The sequence below is a fragment of the Amphiura filiformis genome, chromosome 5 (assembly GCF_039555335.1).
Source record: "Amphiura filiformis chromosome 5, Afil_fr2py, whole genome shotgun sequence".
NCBI classification, from domain to species: Eukaryota; Metazoa; Echinodermata; class Ophiuroidea; order Amphilepidida; family Amphiuridae; genus Amphiura; species Amphiura filiformis.
This window is the reverse complement of record NC_092632.1, coordinates 44,290,416-44,313,648: the sequence shown is the minus strand read 5'-3', so window position 1 is coordinate 44,313,648 and position 23,233 is coordinate 44,290,416. Positions and strand designations below refer to the sequence as shown.

Here is a 23,233-nt window from a genome sequence, read left to right as displayed (position 1 = left end):
AAAAACTGCAATTGTGGCAACAGAACAATATTTATTTTGATTTCATCACAAGTCTTTCATTCTGGCGAGGGGTAGAAGATGCATATTATTAAAATGCTTAGATTAGATTTGCTTCATATATTTTCCAGCACGATGAAAGTGTTCTTGTGCGGGCTTCTTGCGGTCGGAATGCGTCATTATGGCAACAGCGGGCTAGTCGTAGGGGAAGGTACAACCCCCACGATGAGAACGCAGTTGCCATTGTCGACCGTTCTGGCTGCAAGAAAGCTAGTCTAAAAAGAGACGCCACGGTGGTGGCGGTCTTTTGATGACACACTTATACACATAAGTAGAAACAAAATAGTCCCAAACAGAAATGTTTGGTAGACTCATAACCGGTGCGATCTTACCTTTCCGATGTTGATTAAGATACTTCTTGCATCGATCCGAGATGCGGAAAAACCAATAGTCATTTTGTCCCACATAAATGAATAAATAACAAAAAACCCGATCCCCGGTGGACTCACCCAAAAGGTGACGCCACACCATCTGATCGTCCCTTATCCGACTTGGGATCCCCTACTCGGACCAAACTTGTAGGGGGTGGCCGGGGTCCGGGATAATCAACATCGGAAAGGTAAGATCGCACCGGTTATGAGTCTACCAAACATTTCTGTTTGGGACTAGACTCAGTACACCGGTCGATCTTATCGCTTTCGATGTTGATTAAGATACTTCTTGCATCAACATCTGAAAGATCGATCTAGCAAGTAACCGACGGATGGAGGTACAAGATTGGTCAGCATCTGATCAGGGATCGGGAGCGGGAAGCGATGGTTTTCGCGAGGTCAGAAAATATTTTCCCCAACGGTCGGGAAAACAAAAAGACCACGCGATCACAGACATAAACCTCCTTACTTAATAAGTTTGGTGGTTAAGAATAGAGACACTGGTTCTTACCATGCTGAGTATTCTGTATAGTCTGAAAACCTGGTACCCGTACACCACCGTATTATGATCGCCCGAACAATGTCCCGGTAAACCTCCGCCCGTCTCTGATTACTAACGTAAGCGGAAGTATCGTAGAGAGAGGCGAAGGTGGCTTCCGGGGGACACCGCCACTAGATCTCCTCAAGGGACAACCTTCGCGATCGCCCGGACTCCACCAACACCTGGACCAGCCATTGCGACAGCGGCTGGGCCGAAAGGCTCTGTAAGGGTGATGAATGCGGTCGTGAGTCCCTCGCAAGGCTTGTGTTCGGAAGAAATAGTGCTGCAGCGCCTTATCGGACACCCCAGCCTATCTTTGGCTTCAGCCGAACCTTGCCCAACCCTGGGGATTGGAGAGGGACGAATGTCGGTATGCACCGCGCCCGTTCGTAACCATGAGAACAGAGCGCCGAAACAGTGTCGCTCCAGTGTTTGTGAACACGGAAGCTAACCTCGAGACCGTGTGCAACTCAGCACCGGCATCCCGAAGCCAACGCCAAACCGGAAAGCCATCTTGAGAGTTACATATTTAAGCGTCGCTTTTGACGGAAGCTCAAAAGGGTGACCCTTAAAGTAATCTAAGACTGTGTTGGGATCCCTTAGGAGGATCACTTTCCTTTTTGGCGGACACTCGTTGAACATACCGTCGAGGCGTAGACTAATAAGGTAACCATCGGCTATGATAGTCGACCCGTCTCGAAACCTCGGTGAATGGAGAGGATAGCTGACTTAAAGCTGGCCCCAGTGGCCCGCGCTAAAGTCTTGCTTGGAACTTTTCTGTCAGAAACTCCGGAACTAGCAGCACAGAGGCTCTAGCGGGAGAGCTATTTGTCTCATTGCACCAAGCGTAGTATGGAGCCAGACTCTGGCTATACGCACGGAGGGTAGACTTCCGTCTAGCCCCGGCGATGAGAAAAACAGCTTCTGATGAAAAGTATCCCTCCGCTGCGTGTTCCCTGGTAGGGGCCATGCAGCTAACTGCAGGTGCTCTAGTGATAGACTGGGTACCTCCGCTCCTGGCATCCGGAGTATACCTGGTACCTCGGGGAGTGCCAGCGGCCTTGCCGCTAGCAGAATGACAATGCAGTCTTCCCACCCGATCTTGGCCACCACCCTCATGAGTAGTGAGATCGGAGGGAATGCATAAGCTGTCATCCCTCCCCAGTCTATGGACAGAACACCCACGGCGAATGCTTGGGGGTCCGCGACCCTTGAGCAGTACACCGGCAGTGGATGATTGCGATGAGATGCGAACAGATCTATCGAGGGGTGGTACATCCCCCTGAAGATCGTCTGAGCGACCTGCGGAGCAAGGGACCATTCTGTTGGTCCCGACACCCTTCCTCGTGACAGATTGTGTGGTGACGCCTGCGATGTGTATCGCTCTCATCGTAATATGCCTGAACTTGCACCACCCTATCAGCCCCAGTTGGTTCTGCTAAGACTACACCCACAGCGTTAGCTGCGGTATCGTCTCTGCTGAACCCATGCATGCTAGGGTTCAACCCAGGCAAGCCCAGGGTACCCTTGCATGCTGCCCGTCGCTGGCTACTACTGTGGCTGTTTGAGCCCGTAGATCGGGCCGTAGATATGCCTGCAACAGACGGGTGTCCTCCTGCTAAAAACCGGTGAGGATTTTTGCTAGAGGACTGGTATCCTCCTGCTACAAAACCCGCTAGGGTTTTCGCTGGTGGTTACCGCTCTGCTGCCTGCTACTTTGCTCCGACGTATAGTCAGTGCTTTCGCTGGCGGCTGAGCCTTTGGACGCGCTAGCAGTCCCCGAAGGAACCGCCTGCTTGTCCGGGGACCGGGGCCCCCGTAAGCAGACCTGCTATGACCCATAGGGGCTGTCACAGCAGAATCCACCGTGTCGACCTTACCAGTGCCCTTGGTAGATTTCTTCTTCGCCTTATGGCGATGGACGGAGCCTATCCCAATCGTCAAGCTGGAACTCGGAGAGTCCTAAGCAAAAAAGACATCTAGAAGATCGTGAGCACTCCCTGTGGGTGAAACAGAGCGGGTGTGGGTCCCACTCCGTCACCAGGGAAGGGCAAGCCCGACAGGGCGAGGCGAAGCGAGGAGAAAGGGAGGGGGCACTACCCCCCAACACGCGACTCAAGCCCAGTAAGCAAACCTGAGCACGGAGGCTGGTCGCTAACGTTAGTGGTAAAAGTAAGGACTGGACTAGCTAACTTTATTACTAAAATGTCAGACGGGTCCCTACCAAGCCCCACCGTATGAATATCTGATTAACTCGTCTTATCGGACGGTAATGAAGACATAACGATAGAGTAATCACCCTAACATAGCAACAATAACCTACCGTACATGAAATACAATGTGCATGTACAAACATCTATTGTAACTTACAGGCTGCAATGGTTGTTTTACGTGGGGAACAATATGAATGGCGCTAACGAGCGGCCATTTTGAATTGCTCGTGTGTCCCGTATACAAAGCGGAGGCACGATATGTAGCTAAGTTTTGGATTGTTTTTGTCACTTTTTCGCCAGAAAATGTCGTCAAAACTATCCTCAGCCGAACAATACCGGTTTGGTTTTACCTAAGGTGTGATACAACCGTATATCTCGCCTTGGTCGAGAAATTGATACACAGTGCTATGAACAATCGATAGGCACGTCTGTGTCAGTCGGAGACCAAGGAGGATAAGGGACGATCAGATGGTGTGCCGTCACCTTTTGGGCGAGTCCACCGGGGGATCGGGGGGGGGGTTTTTGTTATTTATTGATTTATGTGGGACAAAATGACTATTGGTTTTTCCGCATCTCGGGATCGATGCAAGAAGTATCTTAATCAACATCGGAAGCGGTAAGATCGACCGGTGTACTGAGTCTCGTGCTTAAGCCAAAAACGCACCCTATCTACCATTCCTCAAGAATTGGGATGGCACAAAGGTGCAACATAGGTTTTTATTGCAAAGACGAGGACAGACAAGTAGTTACAACACATCTGTCTAACCGTGGGTTTTACTTAGAATAAATGTTTTTACTAGTTTCTATAAAACCACAAAATTACTAAAAAAAACTATAAAAAAAACTAAACAAAAAAACAAAAAAAAAACACCTAAAATTAAAAGTAGAAAGGTAGATTTGAAGAAAGATAAAAAGAACATGTCAAAAGTTAAAATTAAACGAGAATGAAAAACGGAACCGGTGCCGGACCATGCTCTCTTCAGTTCCAAAGTCTGACGCTCTATCAATTGAGCTATACGATCCTGATATACTGAAACAGTCGTTATTATGTCAATACAATTGATTGGTGTTACAACATACTTAGATGGAATGCATAGCCACCCAGTGCCAGTATATATTTGCTCAAACTCCAAATACAAAAAGCAACCAATTTTATTGAGGGCGTTTCTTAGGTATATCCTTGTAGACGGGGTTTTACGGTACACAATTTAGGGATTTGTACTGCATACTCTGTGCATACACAAGTTGCCAAATTTATATAATTCCCTGTATAATTCATGCACTGTGTCACAGGTTCTAGAAGGAACCGGGAGAAGGAATAGGCCTATCCATTAAAGCGGTTCAGGTATTTTAATAATACTGACATGTTCTATGGGAATTCTCCTTGTGGCCAACAAAAGATCAAATGATGGAACATGCAATTACAAAGTTCAAAAATTATTTAAACAAACACACATGCTTTATGTTTTATCACAGGCCATTATCAAAAAAAATATTGACCTTTGAAGTTGGATATCATTGAGTGCTAAAATGACTAGTAGGCCTATTGGTTTGTTTTTTAATACACATAAATTATGGGTTTGTGACATTTCAATTGCTTTTTGTTATTGTTTGTTATAATATTGAGACAAAATGGCTTTAGAATCAAACATTAGAATATCTATTTCCAACCGATTGTTACCAGCAGTTAGTAATATATCTGCAGATCTAAAGATCATTATATTTTTAACACAGATTGATCAACAAAAATTTTCCTAAAGTTCTATTGGTCTATCATGGCATCATCCCACTGCAGAATTAAACTGCATGATTGAACATATCAAAACCTTTGAATAGGAAACATATTTTTGTGAATAAAATCATAGATTATCATGCACACACAGCCTTGAATGAATGAAATGAATGGAATATGGTGAAAACAAGCCATTTTAATATGCATAATTTTTTTATCACAATGAGGGTTGTAATAGTCAATTTGATGGATGATCAAATTACATTATTTTTCACATTTTATATCATTGGAAAGAGCATGTATACTCATGAGCAATGATAGCTCAATCACGATCTTGATCTGAAATCTGCTTCCCCCCGGGGTGCTTTAAAAAAAAATCGTAAATGTAAAAAATGTGTGTGAAGCGGATGTTGTGGTTGCATGACGCAGGGATTGTCTGAGGGGGGATGTGGCCCCTTAGAAGTTGGAAATTTTGCAAAATGAAGACCTACTTGAAGCGATTTGGTGGACCATTTTGTCACTATTAGTGTGTAAAATTTTAGATTGAAAAAGCCCAAAATTTGTGAATTACGGCCTGTCCATGAAGCCTTGTGGACAAGTTTTCCCTATTATTGTCGTCTAGTGATTTTGGTGACTGTGTAATAGGCCCTGCATATCGGCGGGCCCATAGTAATTTTCACAAGCTTTTGATACGCGGACCCGCCTTCAAGCAATGCCTAAAATAATTGCAGACCTATATTATAGGGCCTATACTTCCAATCGACACGACTGTGTGGTCGGGTCGATCTTTCACTAAACGACACAATTTCATGCCTAATTTTAACACCAGGATTTAAAAAAATGTACATCCAAGCAGTATGTTTTTAACTGACATTATAAGGAAAAAAAATTGCTTTATATTTGACAGAGAAAATTAATTTCAATAGCAAAAAGGTGTATCTCTGAATTGTGCCGATTTTAACATGTATCGATTAACATGACATCGATGTGTCGCCGGGGAGAGTCAGAGGGGCGTGTCCCCCTCGAAGCTATCGATTTTTTTAAATTTGAGGTGCAAATGATGTGCGCCGCTATTTGCCTGGCCTACAATGTAATGCTACAAGGTAGTAGTTATAGTAACTCAATTTTCAAAAATGCCTCCTTTGGCCCCCATGGAGCCGATTGTGTCACATATCATAATGTAGAGATTGTAGTGTGTAATTAGCATACAGGAACATCCTTGTGTATTTATTATCATTAATCATAATATAACATAAATATATACATTGGAGCCGGGGGCACTCTCATTGTGGCCTGTACACCATCCGCGATAAACAACTTTTGAAAAGCACCCTAAACAAGGATTTAACCCTTGGCTGAAACGACACCCTAAACAGGGATTTCATTCCTAACATCAAATTTCATACCCTAAATTTAATTTCCGCGCCTGTTTTCACACCCTAAATAGGGATTTTTACCCTTGCATCAAATTCATAACGTAAATTTCATTTCCGCATATTTTAGCAATTGCAATTTTGCTACCCTTTTTTCCAATTTTTCATGTTTTTGACACCCTAAACACGATACGCGTGTAACGTGCCTACCCACAAAGAACTATCCTTTTTATGCGTTTTTATTATCGCGGATGGTGTACAGGCCACAATGGGAGTGACCCCCCTGGGGTTTGGAGTCTTGATATTTTTTTTTGGGGGGGGGGGAGGCACGCCTCCCCTAATCAGGCCTGGAAATAAGTATTAAATTAAACTTGGGACCAGGAGCCAAACATTTAGAAAAGCTAAGGGTTATTCCTGGTCCTGTTATTTTCTAGTGAACCAGGGGCCATTTTTAAAGAGCCAGGAGTCATTTTCTGAAAGTATCAAAATGCTTATTTGTATTATTTCTACATGTATCTTTCCATGCTCATCTGAGACGTTTAATTAGATCCATATAATTTGTTATTTAACTTATTATATTATTAATGAGTTGGTAAGCAATATCCGTTTATGTCAAAATCAGTCACATGCATTGATTCAAAGTATTTGGCAGGGCAGGTCTGCATATGTTTTAACTGCTATTTTTATCTCCATTTGATGCATTATTAAACTAATATTTTAAAGTATACATGACACACATTGCTTTAAAAAATTTGGAAAACTAATAAGTTTTCCCTTGTATTGACCCCTTGACTTTGTTGACTTTATACATGTATAATCCCAAAGCTAGCAATCCAAGTACTATTGAAGTCATTGCACTTCAACACAACTTATACAAGGTATTTTAAATGTTATAGTATTTTCACAGACCTATAATATTTTTAATATTCATTATTAAATGATGTGAATAGAGGTGAGAATAATTCAAACTAAATTTTCTTTCCATATGCATCTCATTGGGAATTTTGGGTCATAGGCCTATATACCAGGCGGCAGGCGCAAAATACCATGACAGATTTTCTCCAGCGCCTGGGCCATAAATTCTGGTTGGATCCTAGACGTAGACTATGCCATAGTCAATTTTTGATAAATAAAAATGTGTTATTTAATCATTATGAACGCATTCAGTTGAACTCGAAATTATACCAATATCATTTTATTACATCAAAATACTAGTACCGGTAAATGGTTATGAAAAAGTTTATATAATATTAGTGACAGTAACCAACCATGGTAACAGTAAAGTATACGTAGGCTTATTGAATGCAACATACAGTGGCAGCGCCAGGAAATATAACTTCGGGGTTGCATTGGGGGGCAAAGTGAATTTCAGGGGGGGCAAAATTGCCTCAAAAAGTGGAAATTTACTTGATTTGGGGGGTTTTGCCTCAAAAGTGGGGGTGGGAAACCCCCCCTCCCCCGTAGCACTACCACTGGCAACATATCATAATGGCACTTCAATACTGAACAGTTCTGATTTTAGAATCTACCAATTTAATAATCGCGAAAGCCAGAGTTAAAAATCGACTATGTACATTGCATTTCACAGGACTTTGATCGGGGACTTAGTCCCTAACACACCCTGTCAATCATACATGTACTTGTTTATCAATCCAATTTAACCACAAGCACAAAGTCTGTACGTACAAGATGCGCTCATGCACCTCGTACACAAAGCGCTGCATAGTTGTGTACAATGTAGGTATCGATCCCAGGGGGGTCACTCCCATTGTGGCCTGTACATCATCCATCGTTTTTTGTGGGTAGGCACGATACGCGCGTATCGCGTTTAGGGTGTCAAAAACATGAAAAATTGGAAAAAAGGGTAGCAAAATTGCAATTTCTAAATATGCGGAAATGAAATTTAGGGTATGAAATTTGATGTTAGGAATGAAATCCCTGTTTAGGGTGTCGTTTTAGCCAAGGGTTAAATCCTTGTTTAGGGTGCTTTTCAAAAGTTGATTATCGCGAATGGTGTACAGGCCACAATGGGAGTGACCCCCGGTATCGATGGTAAAATTTTTGAAATATGGGCAAAAATCATGTTTTTTTAATGATTTTTGAGCAAAATGTAGCATTATTAACCAAATTTCTATTCAATAACTGTCTGCCCTGCATTTTTCAACTCAATTAGGGGTGGTGCAATAATTATGTGTACCCCCGGGGAGGTGAATTATATAATGGGGGGGGCAAAGATTTTTTTGCAGGCCAAAGGGGACGCATTTTTAGGTTTAGATATTTTGGGACCCGTTCCTACATGTATATTATAAAAAGGTGTAAGAAGAAAACATCATTAGGAGCATGTTCAAATTTATGCAAAATTTCCTGCTCGCTGCACTCGCTTATAATATGATAAGACCATTTAAGGTTTTAAATTTGGGTTTCCCAAAATCTTAAGTGTAAAGGGGGGGGGGCAAAGATTTTTTGGCATAAAGGGGGAGGGGGAGGTTTTTAGCACGTCAAAAGGGTGGGGGCAAAGATTTTTGGCACGGCCAAAGGGGGGTGGGGCAAGCAATTTTTGGCTGTGCCACTTTGAGAATTCACCACCAGGGTACACATAATTATTGCACAGCAAGCCCCTTTTTAGCTTGTGTCTGCATGAACAATGACCACTTAAATTTTAAATAGCAAATCATGTGCCAAAAATGGCTGTAGCAGCTCATACAGTGACGGCGCTACAGGGGGGCAAGGCCTAAGGGGGCATTTTTCTTGCCCCCCCCACTTTTGAGACAAACCCCAAAATCACGTAAATTTCCACTTTTTGCAGCAATTTTGCGCAAAATTTGCCAATTCCCCCCCCCCATAAATTCACTTTCCCCCCAATCCCCCCCAAAAAATTGCCCTTGCTTGCTTGTAAAAAGTTGTAAATTTAATAAACCGAAAGGGAATCTAAAAGAGTGCTTAGAACTTATTGATGATATTCATTTGGTGACTGATTCTGTATTTGAACAAGCGGCTAGGGGACGCAGGGGTAACCTTGTCAATCAAATACTTCATCTATTGTGTCCGATAAGTGATCGATGTATATCGATAAAAATAAGATCAAGATCATGGAATTAAGCTATGGGCGTGCTTTAATACTTTCTTTACGAGGTGATTCAGCCAGGTACCTGGATTCAGCACTCAATAACAAGATGTCATGACTTAATTTATTCTTTATGATTACGATTTATAAAAAAAAAAACAATAATAAAAATATAAACAAAATAATGATAATATTATAAGAATATAAGGTATATAAGATTTCTTTTATTCAAGAAATTAATTTTTTTTAAATCATAATAGGCCTAAATATGAATTCGTAACGTTATACCAGAGAAATGTTATATTAAAATGCACTTTGTGATTTTTTATTTGGTTAAAACTAAGCAATTTAATAATTCTCATAATACAAATAAGAATGCGTCTTTTGATTAGGCCTAATACGTATTTATTAGTATTATAGTTTTGCAATATTATTTTTGTTATTATTTATTATATTGTGTTATTCAATTTTGAATTATGTTCAATTATCGCAGCAAACATAAAATGTTTTCGAGTTTTCGACATCATTCGCAAAAGGTTAGAAAAGGCTAATAGAACATGTTTAAATGTCGGGTTATATATTAGGTTATATAAAGGGAATGAAACTTATTAATAACATTCAAAACCATTTTTTGATAACTTACTGCAAATATTCTCAAACATATCATTATTTAAGTGGTGACAAAATATTTGGCAAAAAATGTTGGCAGAAAATATTTTTCAATAACATTTTGAAAACATTTAAAAATATTTGTGTGTAATGTGTTTCCATACAAAACGCTTTAAAATGTTTTCATGACCTTTATTTAACCTGACATTTAATGTTATTAAAACGTTTTACCAAAACCAAAAGCCAAAAATATAGGCCTAAGCCACCTAACCTGTTTAAAACGTTTTAAAAACGTTTTGTGTTTGCCGGGATGGCATTACAGACCTTCACATTAAAATGTAGATTATTTGGTAGTTTATAATGGTCAATTATTTAACATAAAAGTTATTATTATTATCATTATTTATAACATTGTGATGATTTTTCACGCGTTAAACTTGGTCAATTTCGCACAGTGGTCCTCTTGGGATAATTGCCTATCGATTGGATTGATCATGGATATAAACGTATTGGTGATGTCAAGCTTAACGTGGCTTAACTTTGGTGGACAATAGAATAACCATTGATTGACAAGGTTACCCCTGCGTCCCCTAGCCGCTTGTGTATTTGATTGTGAATCACATGATCATGATGCATCCAGACATAAAAGATGTAAGCTGACACTTCACACTATTTTCAGATGTAAGCTTACAAGTTACAAGTTACAGCAAGTTACAAGGTATTCCGCTTTCACATGTAATAACTACTATTAATTTTATCAGCTTTATAAAATGCATATCAACTTACTCAAGATAGGTCTTTCTCCACCACAGAAAGTGAAGAACAACAACAAGGTTTGCTGTCGCAAGCCTGGCTGAATGCAAAATACAGTATATATACCCGGAAACGACGACTGGCTCAACGATTCAGCGGCAGGTTGTTTATTTGACCTTTGCACCTGTCCTACTGACTTTTTTTGGCTGTTCGATTTACAATACCTAGGCCTACCTCTTTTATTTTATATTTCCACAGGATACCGTTGAATTAAATTGAAATAAATAAAAGGTGAATTTTTCACAGTTGACGTAATTGAATTCTAAAATTTTAATATCACAGTTATCGCTGTCGTCGAGTCGCTGTTTAACCTTTTCTGGCATTTTATTATGTACAAGTGAACGGTAGTACAGAGGGAGTAAGTACAATAATTCTAATGACGTCACATCCATGGCGACAGACGCTAATTGAAAATGGTAGTTGATTGAGTCCGAATAAAATTCAGTAAAGATCGATTAAATGGAATGTGATTCCTCTGACAGTTGTATGCTTGGTTTTCCATCAGGGTCCACTTATGTCTCGACAATTACAGATATGAAATGAACGGAACTTGACACCTAGAAAGCATGAAACGTAAGTTCATATGACTGAGTAGTTAAGCTTAAAACCTGTCCTCCATGCATTTGCACTGCAGCGTGCAGTGCATAGCATAGGAATTTGACAATCTTTTCTTTTACTTTAGACCACCTCGCTATAGGGACTAAATTGATAAAGTCTCTTATTTATCAAATTCATGAATTTAAATTGTGCAATTTTGGAGGAGTAGGGCTGTAGCCTTAGGTTTTATATAATATTGGAATGAGGGCAGGTTTTTTTTCGATGAATGATGTCACTTGTCAGAGCATGATGAATTGATGATCTGTTCATACATACACACTATGTAACGGCGCGCATGATTGGTCAAGAGCCGGGCATAAACAGCGTTTATGCCCGGTGTCCCGGATGTGAGATTGCCAGGTAGGGAAAATGAAGGAAAATCATGTTTTTTAATAATGTTACTTGTAATTTTTTGTTATTATTTTGATGAAATAAGAATCACAAAATGTTCTGGTATCATGGTATGTATGAACAGGTTCATTCATATATTTTCTGGTATGTATGAACGGGGTTCATTCATATATTCTTCCTCGGGCCGCTTGCGGTATATTTTCTGGTATGTATGAACGGGGTTCATTCATATATTTTTCCTCGGGCCGCTTGCGGCCCCTCGGGCATAAACAACAGTTTAGTCATGGAAATATGAATGAACCCAAAATCAGACTGATGATATGCCTGAGTGAGGGGAAATTACCCACCTTCAAGGCCCTTCACAATTGATTCTTACTCTTAGTTTCCTGTTTCATGGTTGAAAACAAGTGATGAGGTGACTTTTAATTAATTATCTATTATTTATTTTAAAAAACAAGTGGTCGCAACCTACATCAACCCGTTTTGACAAGGAACTTGCCTTTAATTATTTAACAACTATGTTTGATTTTATACAAGTAATGGTACAGTTTTGTTCTTTGTTTATTCATCATTATAGCTGATATGATCAAATTTTTGTTTGTTTCGGAGGCTTCATGTTAACAATGGTTAAACATTGCAGAAGTAGTTTTTTTAAAAACAACACTGTTGGGATCATCTAAGCTGTTATTTTCTTGTGTGTATTGAATCAATGATTCTATGTGGCAGATATTGTAGATTTATCACATGTTAATTTTTTCACCCATTTGTTAAGTATGGTGTTATAACTTGCATGTGAAGCCTCCGAAACAGGCTTTTTGGGTATCAGTATATTTTTCAAACATTAACCATAATATTAACAATTTTTTTTTAATTTATGACATTCTGCACATATCAAGTAACAATTACAATGCAGATATCAGTATGAAACACACCAATTTAGATATGCATAGATGATAATTAATCTTAGGCTATTGTTGTTTTGGAGGCTTCATTTGTTTCGGAGGCTTCAATTGTTAACGGAAAGTTTGTATTGGGTCCCATTTTCAAACGGTGATATATATCTCCACGATTTAAAAACAAGTGACTTGAGGATCTACTTTGCTACATTTTGATAAATAGATTGGATGAGCTCTTTTATTTTTATTTGCCCAAGCTTGCTGAACAGTTTGTTTCGGAGGCTTCAAAAAAGTTTACGGAAAATCGGCTCTTTGAAATCAAGATTTTATAAAAATTTTAAAAGCTTGCAAATCGACTAATTTTTGTTACCCATTTCAAGTTAAGATATCAACTGTTATGAATCAAGAAGAAGTGAAGAAATAACCAAGAATTATGAACCAAAGCTATACCCACAAAGTTTGTTAACAATTGTTAACGGAAAATGAAGCCTCGAAGCGACAAATATCAAAGTCCGGTTCTTACAGGGCTGTTCAAAACACAGGGCTGTTCAAAATTAAATCTAATGTGGAAGTGTTTACTGAACATATGACCGTACTTTCGGGATAAGAAAAATTATCCATGAACTAACTGAAGAAAACACAGGGTTTTACAAAAATGTTACTGTTTTTTATAGTTTTTCAAAATGGCAATATTAAGTACATGTACATTTAAGCCTGCTAAAACTAAACGCAGTCACTCCCAAAGATGATTATGCTACCCAAGGTAGCTGCTATTAACTAGATGACTTATGTGGCCAAAAATCATTGAATTCTGTAGCTTTATTAGAACACTACGGATCAAAATTTTAAAAATCCAAAGTTACACCCTTTACCTTGAAAATGACCATATAACAATATTAATCCGCCTGTCTTCAGTCACTGAAATTTAAATGTAGTAATTGGATTCCTTGCCCCAATATACCAGTGTGTTATTATTTTTGAGACAAATGCAAAAATAGTCACAAATTTACCACAGGGTGTAGTACCCCCTTATGGCCTGTGACCCGATCAACAGTCCCAACCCCCTGATTTACCTCATTGTTGATTTAGGGATTCAATCATGTTTCACCGTTGTTCATCACCGTTTTAAAACAATGATGCGGCGGCGTCGTCTGCGTGGTTTACTTGGCGAGGGCAGCTTTAGCTGCCCGTTTAACTAAACCACGCCAGACGCCGGACGCGAAGTTGTTAAACGGTGATGAACAATGGTGAAACATGATTGAATCCTTTCAACAACTAAAAGAAGCTAAATATCGTATAATTCACGATTATTTTACGAGGAATGTCAGTTAATCATTGCCACTCAGCCTTACAAAAACTTCGATGATCTCTCTTTTGATATCAGCAATAAAACTACAGAATAAAACGGCAATGTTTAGCCGCTACCTGAAAACTACTGAATTCAACTTGTAAGCTGGCATACGCACAAAGGTTCCAGGCATGACGAATTTTACGCGCTCTCGCAGTAACGTGTAGTCTCGCTTCGCGTTCGGCGATACGCTACAATAAAAGTGTGGGTTCATCACGGTTTAACAACGGTTGGCTCCTGTACAAAGGTATAGGAAGAGTTGTTGAAGAGATTTTGATAGTCCAATAAAATGTGCCAAAATTTAGGATCGACCACTTTAAACTAGTTATAATGCTTACACTTTCAAATTTACATATTGTTAAAAATCTAGTTACTACTTTATCAAAACCTAGCTGCATTTCTCTTTCAGTTTTTTGCCAAGTTTATCTAATTAGAATTTAAATAATATGTAATATTATTTACGTGGTACTCCAAATGTTGGGTTAACAATCACATTTTTGGACCTTTTTAAAAAATGTGTTCCAAATTTCAAGCATGAATTCCTTTTATCATTTTGTTTCATAAAATATATACATGTCTTTGTTACCAGGGTATTTTAAAAGTTAGAGAAAATAAGTTTCAAAATTTCCTGCCAAATCAGAACATGCTAGATAGTACAAACTATTCTTTATTTGAATTGTACTATCAAAGGAAACATTTTGACATTTGTTTTATCAAAATCAGAGCATTTTTAATGTTTTTGACCCTTGTAGTTGTAGAGCCAACATCCCTTTTAAAAGGGATTTTTATAACTCCAAAACGGAACAACTCAAACTGCATGCATTAATTCAGTTCAAGCACAATTATTTTGAGCAAGTTCACAGTTTGACCCCTGCACAAAAGTTACTTGCAGAGTAACTACCATGATCCCAAGTCTTTCTTTTCCTGTCAGTCTTTCTTTCTTTCTTTCTTTCTTTCTTTCTTTCTTTCTTTCTTTCTTTCTTTCTTTCTTTCTTTCTTTCTTTCTTTCTTTCTTTCTTTCTTTCTTTCTTTCTTTCATTTTTCTTTAATTCTTTCTTTCTCTCTCTCTTTCTTTTCTTTCTTTCTTTAATTCTTTCTTTCTTTCTTTCTTTCTTTCTTTCATTTTTCTTTTTTCTTTAATTCTTTCTTTCTCTCTCTCTTTTCTTTAATTCTTTCTTTCTTTCTTTCTTTCTTTCATTTTTCTTTTTTCTTTAATTCTTTCTCTCTCTCTCTCTTTCTTTTCTTTCTTTCTTTAATTCTTTCTTTCTTTCTTTCTTTCTTTCTTTCATTTTTTTTTTTTCTTTAATTCTTTCTTTCTCTCTCTCTTTTCTTTAATTCTTTCTTTCTTTCTTTCTTTCTTTTGCCCTACCTTCCTCCCTTCCTCCTACCTTCTGTCATCTTATAATCTTTCTGATACATTCATTTAGATGACAGGCTCTCATACAGTTTCACATTGGTCTGACGGTGACCCCGTGCGGTGACCATATGTTTACACGCTGTCATTACTGCTCTCAGTATTTGCTGTCAAGACCACTCCAAAATGTTTACTATAAGTTGTGTCAATAAAAGCTATGTTAGCCACAAACTAAGTAAGTGGGTCTGAGATGCTAATAGACTTTGTAGCCAGGGATACACTAGGAAAGGACTCACAGCTAGTGTGTGCTCACAGTAACAGCCTCTGGTGGTGGTCCAGGTAGACGGTGGATTTATAAGTTGTTTCTCAGTCAAAGACACCAATTTACTGCCATTTGTAAGATGTGAGGCTTGGAATACTGCATTCAACTTGTTTGTACAGTTTCATCCAGGGGTAAAATCAAAGGATGATATACAAAATTAAACTATTTGTAAACCAAAGTTTGCAATGCGCACTGAGTGACTTGGACACTTGGTGCATATAATATGTACGTTATCAGTTGTTATATTCCTAGTCTGTTAAAAAAGCCAGGTGAGTGTAATAGCTACCTATAACAATTGTAAGTAAACTTGTAAGATAAGATTAGTGTGTTCTGCAGTTCTGAGTGCTGCAATGTGCATAGTAGCAGAATCGGGCAAATGTGCTCCTGAAAAGTTAATTAGAAGAAAGTAGTATGTGTCAATTTTCCAAAACCGATGAGCCTTTTCAATTTGCAGCAAAGAATCTGTTTTAGATGAAGGTCATATTTTTGATTTATAAAAAAAATCATTTCACTTTTGTTTTGATACAGCTGTTGAGGTAAATGAAGAAAACTTTGAAGCTCTCCTGGCCTATGATGATCTGTTCTTGGACTACTTCAATGCATTCCTCTCACTACCAGTAAGTTCTTAGTTTTCTCTCTTTAAAAAAATTATTATTATTTTTTTTTTTTTTTTTTTTGTATTTGTGAACAATTTACAATGCTTGAAATGCATCACGTTTTTTATGATACAACTTTTAAATGTAAATATGAAATGCCCAAAAAGTATATTTGTTTGAGTTGTTGCTATTGATTATTTATTGGAATCCGAACAGCAAATGATGTGACTTGAAACTTATTGTATAACATCAAGAACATTGTATAGGTGCAGGAGCGTACTATCAAGCGAGTAGACAAGGTGGATGGATCTAGGGGCCCCAACTGTTCAGGGGCACAAGCAAAAGCAAAAATGAGGAGAAAATGATAAAAGAGAAAATGATAAAGGAGATGTTAAAAGGATGAGGCTCTTGCTACGCCCCTGTGTAGGTGTAAAAGCATGCTCTCATATGTATCAGCAATGTCAAAAGCTCCACTCACTAACCAAATGAAGAAGTTATTTAAGTGGTCCTGGCCATACTGCATTGTACCAAGGTCAGGGAGGAGTAGTTGCACTCCCTATGATTTTGAGGGGTGGATCAAGCATTTTGATAATAATTTTTCTTGTTAAAAATGCTTTCTGGCACAAAAGATAGACATTCTGTACCTTTTTAGGTGCTTCTGGCACATTTCATATGTTTGAAAGTCAATAGCTTCAAGTGGGTTTGCTCCTGACCCTACCAATGGGATTTCTCTCCTGCACCCCTGATGAATTTTGCCATCCTATCAAGTTACCCTGACGCTACCTCTAGTACTCTGTTCCAAAAATCTTTTTACCTTTTCAAAACTTTTGTGAAATCATGTCCCTTTTTTGTGGCTCTGAAAATGAAATTGAACACTTACTTCACATCCATTTGATCTCTAATCCTCCAAACACCTACATTAGAGTGCATTTCTTGCATTCCATTTGATACCGATTTAGTATAAGTACAATGGTATATTTATTTTGTTCCAAAACTTACAGCACAAATGAAAACTCTGTAAAGTTTAAGACATACAATGATTTGAAAAACATAAGAATATAATAATTTGCAGTGCTTTTGAAAACATTTGTTGCCAACTTCATACAATATAACAAGATTCTTCTCCCATCAGAGTTATGTCAAATTGTATTAAAGAAGACATGTGGGTCACCCTCTACTACTGTGATAACGTAACATTTACCGTCCCGTCCTTTACTACTTCTTTCCACAGGCCTTTCCACAGCCATTGTATTACAACCGATTAACAGGGACATTCCAAGAGGTTGAAGATGAGCAAACAGTGCTTGGATCAATCGATGATGAGGTCAGCGTTACACTTCAGAGGGCGTCCTATGCACCAACAGATTATGAGAGGGAAAGGATATTCGATTGGGCAAAGAAGGAGAGACTGTCTCTTTTTCTCAGGTAATTAATTGAAAAAAGGTGGTTCCAACACCATCTAATCATCTAATCAGTGGCGGTGCCAGGGGGCAAGGGGGGAGGCAAATTCCCCCAATCAGAACTCTTCCCCTAGTAAAAACCCCAAATTAGGAAAATTTCCACTTTTTGCGGCAATTTTGAGCACTTCAGAGGGCGTCCTATCCACCAACAGATTATGAGAAGGAAAGGATATTTGATTGGGCAAAGAAGGAGAGGCTGTCTCTTTTTCTCAGGTAATTGATTGAAAAAAAGTGGTTACAGCACCATCTAATCACTTAATTAGTGGTGGTACCAATGGGGCATGGGAGAGGCAAATGCCCCCAGTCAGAACTCTTCCCCCTCCCTCAGTTCCCCCTAGTAAAAACCCAAATTATGAACATTTCCACTTTTTGCTGCAATTTAGTGCAAAATTGGTTGATTTTGCACCCCCCCCTGAAATTCACTTTGCCCCACCAAATATCCCATAAAAAAAATTTCCTGGCACCACCACTGCATCTATTCAACTATTTATGGTAGCATTAAAACTGGTTGGTCTGATTTGGCTATTCAAGTTGAAATCCATACACCATATATGGAAGATGTAACCTTAATCTCCCCTGCGCACGGGGGAGGGGTGCAGATTTCATATGGAGTCACCCATTCAGGTAACCCCGTTTGAAATTCACACTTCCTGTGTGGAAAATTAAGGTCATGTCTTTCAAAGGGGATCGACATATGGATTTCAACTGAAATAGCCCATTGTTACACATGTTTACTAACTCACATGGAGACCAATCATCCAAACATTCTTATTACTGGTGATTCTTAGTCAGTGGGAGTGGTCTATTACGTAGACACATAATCTGATTGGACAATCGCATGATTTGGGTGTCGTCTATCAGGTCGTAGATCTCGACGACCCCAGGTCATCATGCGTGTTGATAACGCTGTAACACGCTCATAGAGTGCACATATGTATCACGTGGTAGTGCGTAGATGTAGTGCAGAGTACTCGCACACGCTAACAGTGCGCGCAACAAAAGATGTGAAGTTGTAAACAAGTTTCGTTCATTTTAGAAAAAGGGGAGTTTTTATGACGGTAACTTAATTTTTGCTTTAAAAAATAGTTTATAGTTTTTAAAATAATATTTAACTGACTAAGAATGAGAATAAACGATAGGAATTTTTATTTTGACTATCCTCTACCTATGATAGACGACAGGCAGGTCCAATATTTTTATCGTAGTGCACTACTCAAAATATTGAACCTGCCTGTCGTCTATCACACGGTAGAGGATAGTCAAAATAAAAATTCCTATCGTTTATTCTCTAATTTAAATTCAAGATGCAAAAATGTGTATATAGAACAGTTCATAGCTTCAGGGATAGTACGCCACCACTTTCCATGAGAAAAATGAGCTTTTATCTGATTCCAAAATCTGCATTTTGATGTGGTAAAGTTTTGGCATTGGAAAAGTTTATCATTGCTAAGTTAATATAAGACAGGTAAGTTGAAAGGATTTGTTCAAAACAATTGCTTTTTGCACAGATCCTAAATGTGAAGGGAAAATTATGTTGAAAAGGAATGATACTTTGTTGATCATTTTGTGTACTGTACATTATTTCAATGTTGCTTGTTAATCATTTTAATGCATGGAAGTACTATACTTCAAGTATACTTACTTGCGATGCATGGTTCATGAAAGCGTAAAGTATTGAATTGTATTGTGTTTTCATTTAATTACAGGACTAAATTATTCTTGGAATATAAACTATGTAAACTCTTAATCCGCCCCCTTGATGAGCGACGATCTGCTAGTCGTGTAAGCAGCAGTCGAAATCTGAGAGGTTACAGCAGAAGCACAAGTTACACAAATTCAACCAGTTTTGCTGCAAGTAGGGAGGCTTCTATGTATGGAAATGAAAGTGATTATTGGCCAGAAAATGAGAGGGCTGCATTGTTTAAATATCTACGACCTGGCAGCAGATGTATTAGTCTTCCGCCCATGCTGGGCTTAGGTGAGTACCGTTAGATGAACCATTTATAGACCAGCATAATTGTCAATCAACTTGGCCTAAAAGACTGCTGATTTCTTCCAATAATTTATCCTGCTGATTTCTTCCAATAAGTTATCCTTATGGTACATGTACGCTTTTACAAAAGTGTTGTTGTTTCAGCTCTCTTTAAGAACCACAGGACCTACAAAAGTATATCTGTGATATTTGAATTCTTCTACACGCTCACTATGAAATAATCAATGCAATTGTTGCCAAAGCTCACTACCATTCACAAGATGCTGTGAACTATCGAATCGCAACATTTAAAAATAGTTGCTAACCTTAATTGCCTTGGAGGAGTTTGGCTAGGTGCCCAATGTTTTGCACTACAATTGATCTCATCTTGCATCTTAACCCCCTGGATACTACTGATCATCTAACAGCATTTCTGATTGGTTGATAACTTGAAATGCTCATTTCAATTGCCAATTATGACTTAGACTAGGTTTTAAACTATTTATGGTCAAACTTCCATTTGCAGATGATCTTATTAATACCCTCCTTGATTGGTTCAAAATTGGACACAATATTCATTTTGGCCAATCCGCAGGTAGTTCTCATGGAGCAATTCTTTGTACTGATATTGCTTTCCTTTTTCTTTTAGGTCATTACAGTCCAAAGTGGAGTGGTACCAATGCTCATTCTGTGACCCAAAATGGTGACCAAGTAAATCCAGTTAGAACTTCCAACTCTGCCACCAGTCGCAGTTCAAATGCTAAAGGTGGTACAGTAAATAATGGTATTAGCTCGCCAAACAAAGAACCAGATGGTGGAGGAGGAGGTGATGCCGGTGTTCATATTGTTAATATGATTACTAAGGAGCCATCCACTGTGAATAGAACAACATCCAGGGGTAAGATACTGGCTAAAGTTTGTTTGGCTTATAATAAGCAAAAAAGATAAAGACTCATAACAGTGTGTATTGATGTAGAATGGCGTGCATGCAGTTGGACGTAGCACTTACGCTAGTTGTGCATTGCATAATGTGTGACTGGTGCATGCTTATGTGAATTTATGCAAGAGTTAGTTGGGACTTTATTGACTTGAGCAGTAACAAAAAACAAATAATCTTCGCCTATCATAAGCCAAACAAACTTTAGGTTTTACAATAAGGTTGGCCACCTACCAGCTGTGCTTTATTCAGTGAGTATGCACCATTCTCAAAATACCCCGTAACCACCTGGGTATAAGCCCACCTTCGGGTATAAGCCCACCCCCTATTTTTCAAAGCATTCTGGGAACAAGGGTGCAGTCGGCTATAAGCCCAATACTAAATTTTGGCCAAGTTCTTAAATCAAATCAATGCTTTTCTCTCACATTTAAGAATAAATATAAAAAATATCAGTTGATAATTAACATTCCACAGTTAGAATTTTAAGAAATTGACATAGATGATAGAAATTACTGGTAAATTGGGCATATACAAATGGGGATGATTTTTCTTGTTTCTAAATTCAAGTACTAGCCTCTCCCCGGTTATAAGCCCACCCCCATTTTTGAAGTGAAATCTGCCATCTAGGGGGATGGGCTTATACCCGAATGGTTACGGTAATCACAAGGTGTATGACAGAAGTGGCATACCAGATTCTAAAATGTGCCAAGATACTTCAGAATCAATCGTTGGTGACAATATCTTGTCATCTTTTGAAGATATTTTCATTTGCCAACAAGAGTGAGTTTCATTTTAGAAAGGTAATCAGAGTCAATACTGAATTCACAACTGGTTTCTCTCTCTCACACGCTCTCCCTTTCTCTCTCTCTCCCCCGTCTGTCTTTGTGAATAAGATTGAAATAAATTACCCTTCCTTTTCTCTCTCAACTATGGAAAATGTAATGCCTAAAGACTGAAATTCATAGACCAACCCTGATTATCATTTGAATTGGTTTCATCTTAAAGTACCATAATATGCATGCATTCTCACCTTTTTGCAGGTATTAAAAGTGCTCTTAAAAGTAGTGCCAGTAAAGCTAACTCGCCAAAAAAGAAAGCGACTATCAAAATACCTGCAGAGGAGGATGAAGATAAGTAAGTGTTCTTTTGGTTTGGTTCTTCTATGTACATTTGTGAGGCAATTTCTCAAGCATTCAATTAGGTTGTTATCTAGTCGCTGCCCAAGTGTAATGTAACATACTGACTCTTGTTACATATTCTTGTCCCACTAACATTAAGGAATTGTCAGAAATTGCAAGACTTGGGATGACGAGTACACATTTGTGTTTAATTTGTTCAAAAAATGTGATTTTATCAGCAGGCAGAATGACTTTATGTAATTAATCACTTTTAAAATCCATTTAAAATCAACACTACCCCTGTGGAAGATTTGGGAAATATTACGGAGAGTGCGAATTTCAAATGGAATGAACATATCAGGCAGTTTTATTTGAATTTCATCCACCTTGCGAGAAAGATTTAATCTGAATCTACCATAGAGGGAGAGTGAGTTTCAAATGGAGAGGCCTAATGTACATTAACTTCATTCCATTCTTAATACTTGTGTGGATTTTAAATGGAATAGCCCATTCTGCACTTTGGATTGTCATTCATAGAGGTCCAAAAAGAGGACCCTGTGAAAGTTGAAATGAAATGGTACTAATCATTTAAAAGAAAGAGTGTGTAGGGCATCACAAAAGTGTGTGTATTTGAGCAAAACTGGCAAGAATTGTGTGATAAGTGCAAAGTTCAACACAGGTTAAGAAATTCCGCATCAGCAAAGATTATCAAGTGCATAGTAAATAAACTAAATGTACACTGTATTTCCCCGTGTATTTCCCCTGGTATTGCCATCCATTAACAGCATACAAATCTGAAGAAATTAAACTGACAAAGTTTGCCAGATGCATTGTGAATTACCTTGGAAGTACCTGTGATCCACTCACAAACATGGAGGCATTCATGCTCTCCCAGTCCATCTCTTTGGACCTGATAAGTCTACAGTTTGTCCACTCTGAAGTACAAAGTGACAACGCGCGCGTATACAGCGCGTTAACAGTGCGTAGTGCTGCGTCTCTGCTGCAGGTATGCGTGTCTTCAAAGTCGGCACAATGTGTGCGTCTGCGTCGGTACTTTGTACTTCAGAGTAGACAGACTGTATATACAGAATCCATACCTCATTTCAAAGTGACATTTTCTGAGTGTTTTGACTTATTTTGAAATATTTGTGTTACTTTTTCAGAATGTCACCAAGAAAAGAACATTCCTCTTTTACAAATGCTTCACAAATAACTGATATATCAGATGCTCCTCATCAAAATTCTTTTGGTTCTGATGATGAAGATGCTGATGATGAAGATGATGATGATGATGAAGATGACCTCATTGATATTGATGATAGTGACGAGGATGAAGAAGATGATGATGTTGATATTGATGCAGATGATGATAGTGATAGTGATGATGATGATGCGGCTCCAAGTACTATTGACTTAGATGAGGATGATGCTCTGAATGATGAGAGAACTGAAACTGAATTAAGACAAGTTGAAGGAAGGCATAAGATGAGTTTTCAACAACTAAAGGAG

The 23,233-nt window shown here is 38.6% G+C and overlaps 2 protein-coding genes across 4 annotated transcripts in view; one reads left to right on the top strand and one right to left on the bottom strand.

Annotated features, from left to right (window-relative positions):
- The window catches only part of LOC140153195 (lysosomal proton-coupled steroid conjugate and bile acid symporter SLC46A3-like), a 30,555-nt gene extending 19,720 nt beyond the window's left edge, over window positions 1-10,835 (bottom strand). For all 3 annotated transcript variants that reach the window (XM_072175876.1, XM_072175878.1, XM_072175877.1), the window contains exon 1: window positions 10,747-10,835. The gene's annotated coding sequence lies outside the window, so the exon portion shown is untranslated. The remainder of the gene's footprint in view (window positions 1-10,746) is intronic.
- Window positions 10,836-11,144: 309 nt separating this feature from the next.
- The window catches only part of LOC140153194 (uncharacterized), a gene marked incomplete in the record, with an annotated part of 50,621 nt that continues 38,532 nt past the window's right edge, over window positions 11,145-23,233 (top strand). The window contains 7 exon segments of the mRNA XM_072175874.1: window positions 11,145-11,346; window positions 16,170-16,258; window positions 17,469-17,662; window positions 19,404-19,675; window positions 20,319-20,567; window positions 21,647-21,740; window positions 22,888-23,233. Coding sequence (XP_072031975.1) covers window positions 11,340-11,346; window positions 16,170-16,258; window positions 17,469-17,662; window positions 19,404-19,675; window positions 20,319-20,567; window positions 21,647-21,740; window positions 22,888-23,233 — 1,251 coding nt within the window.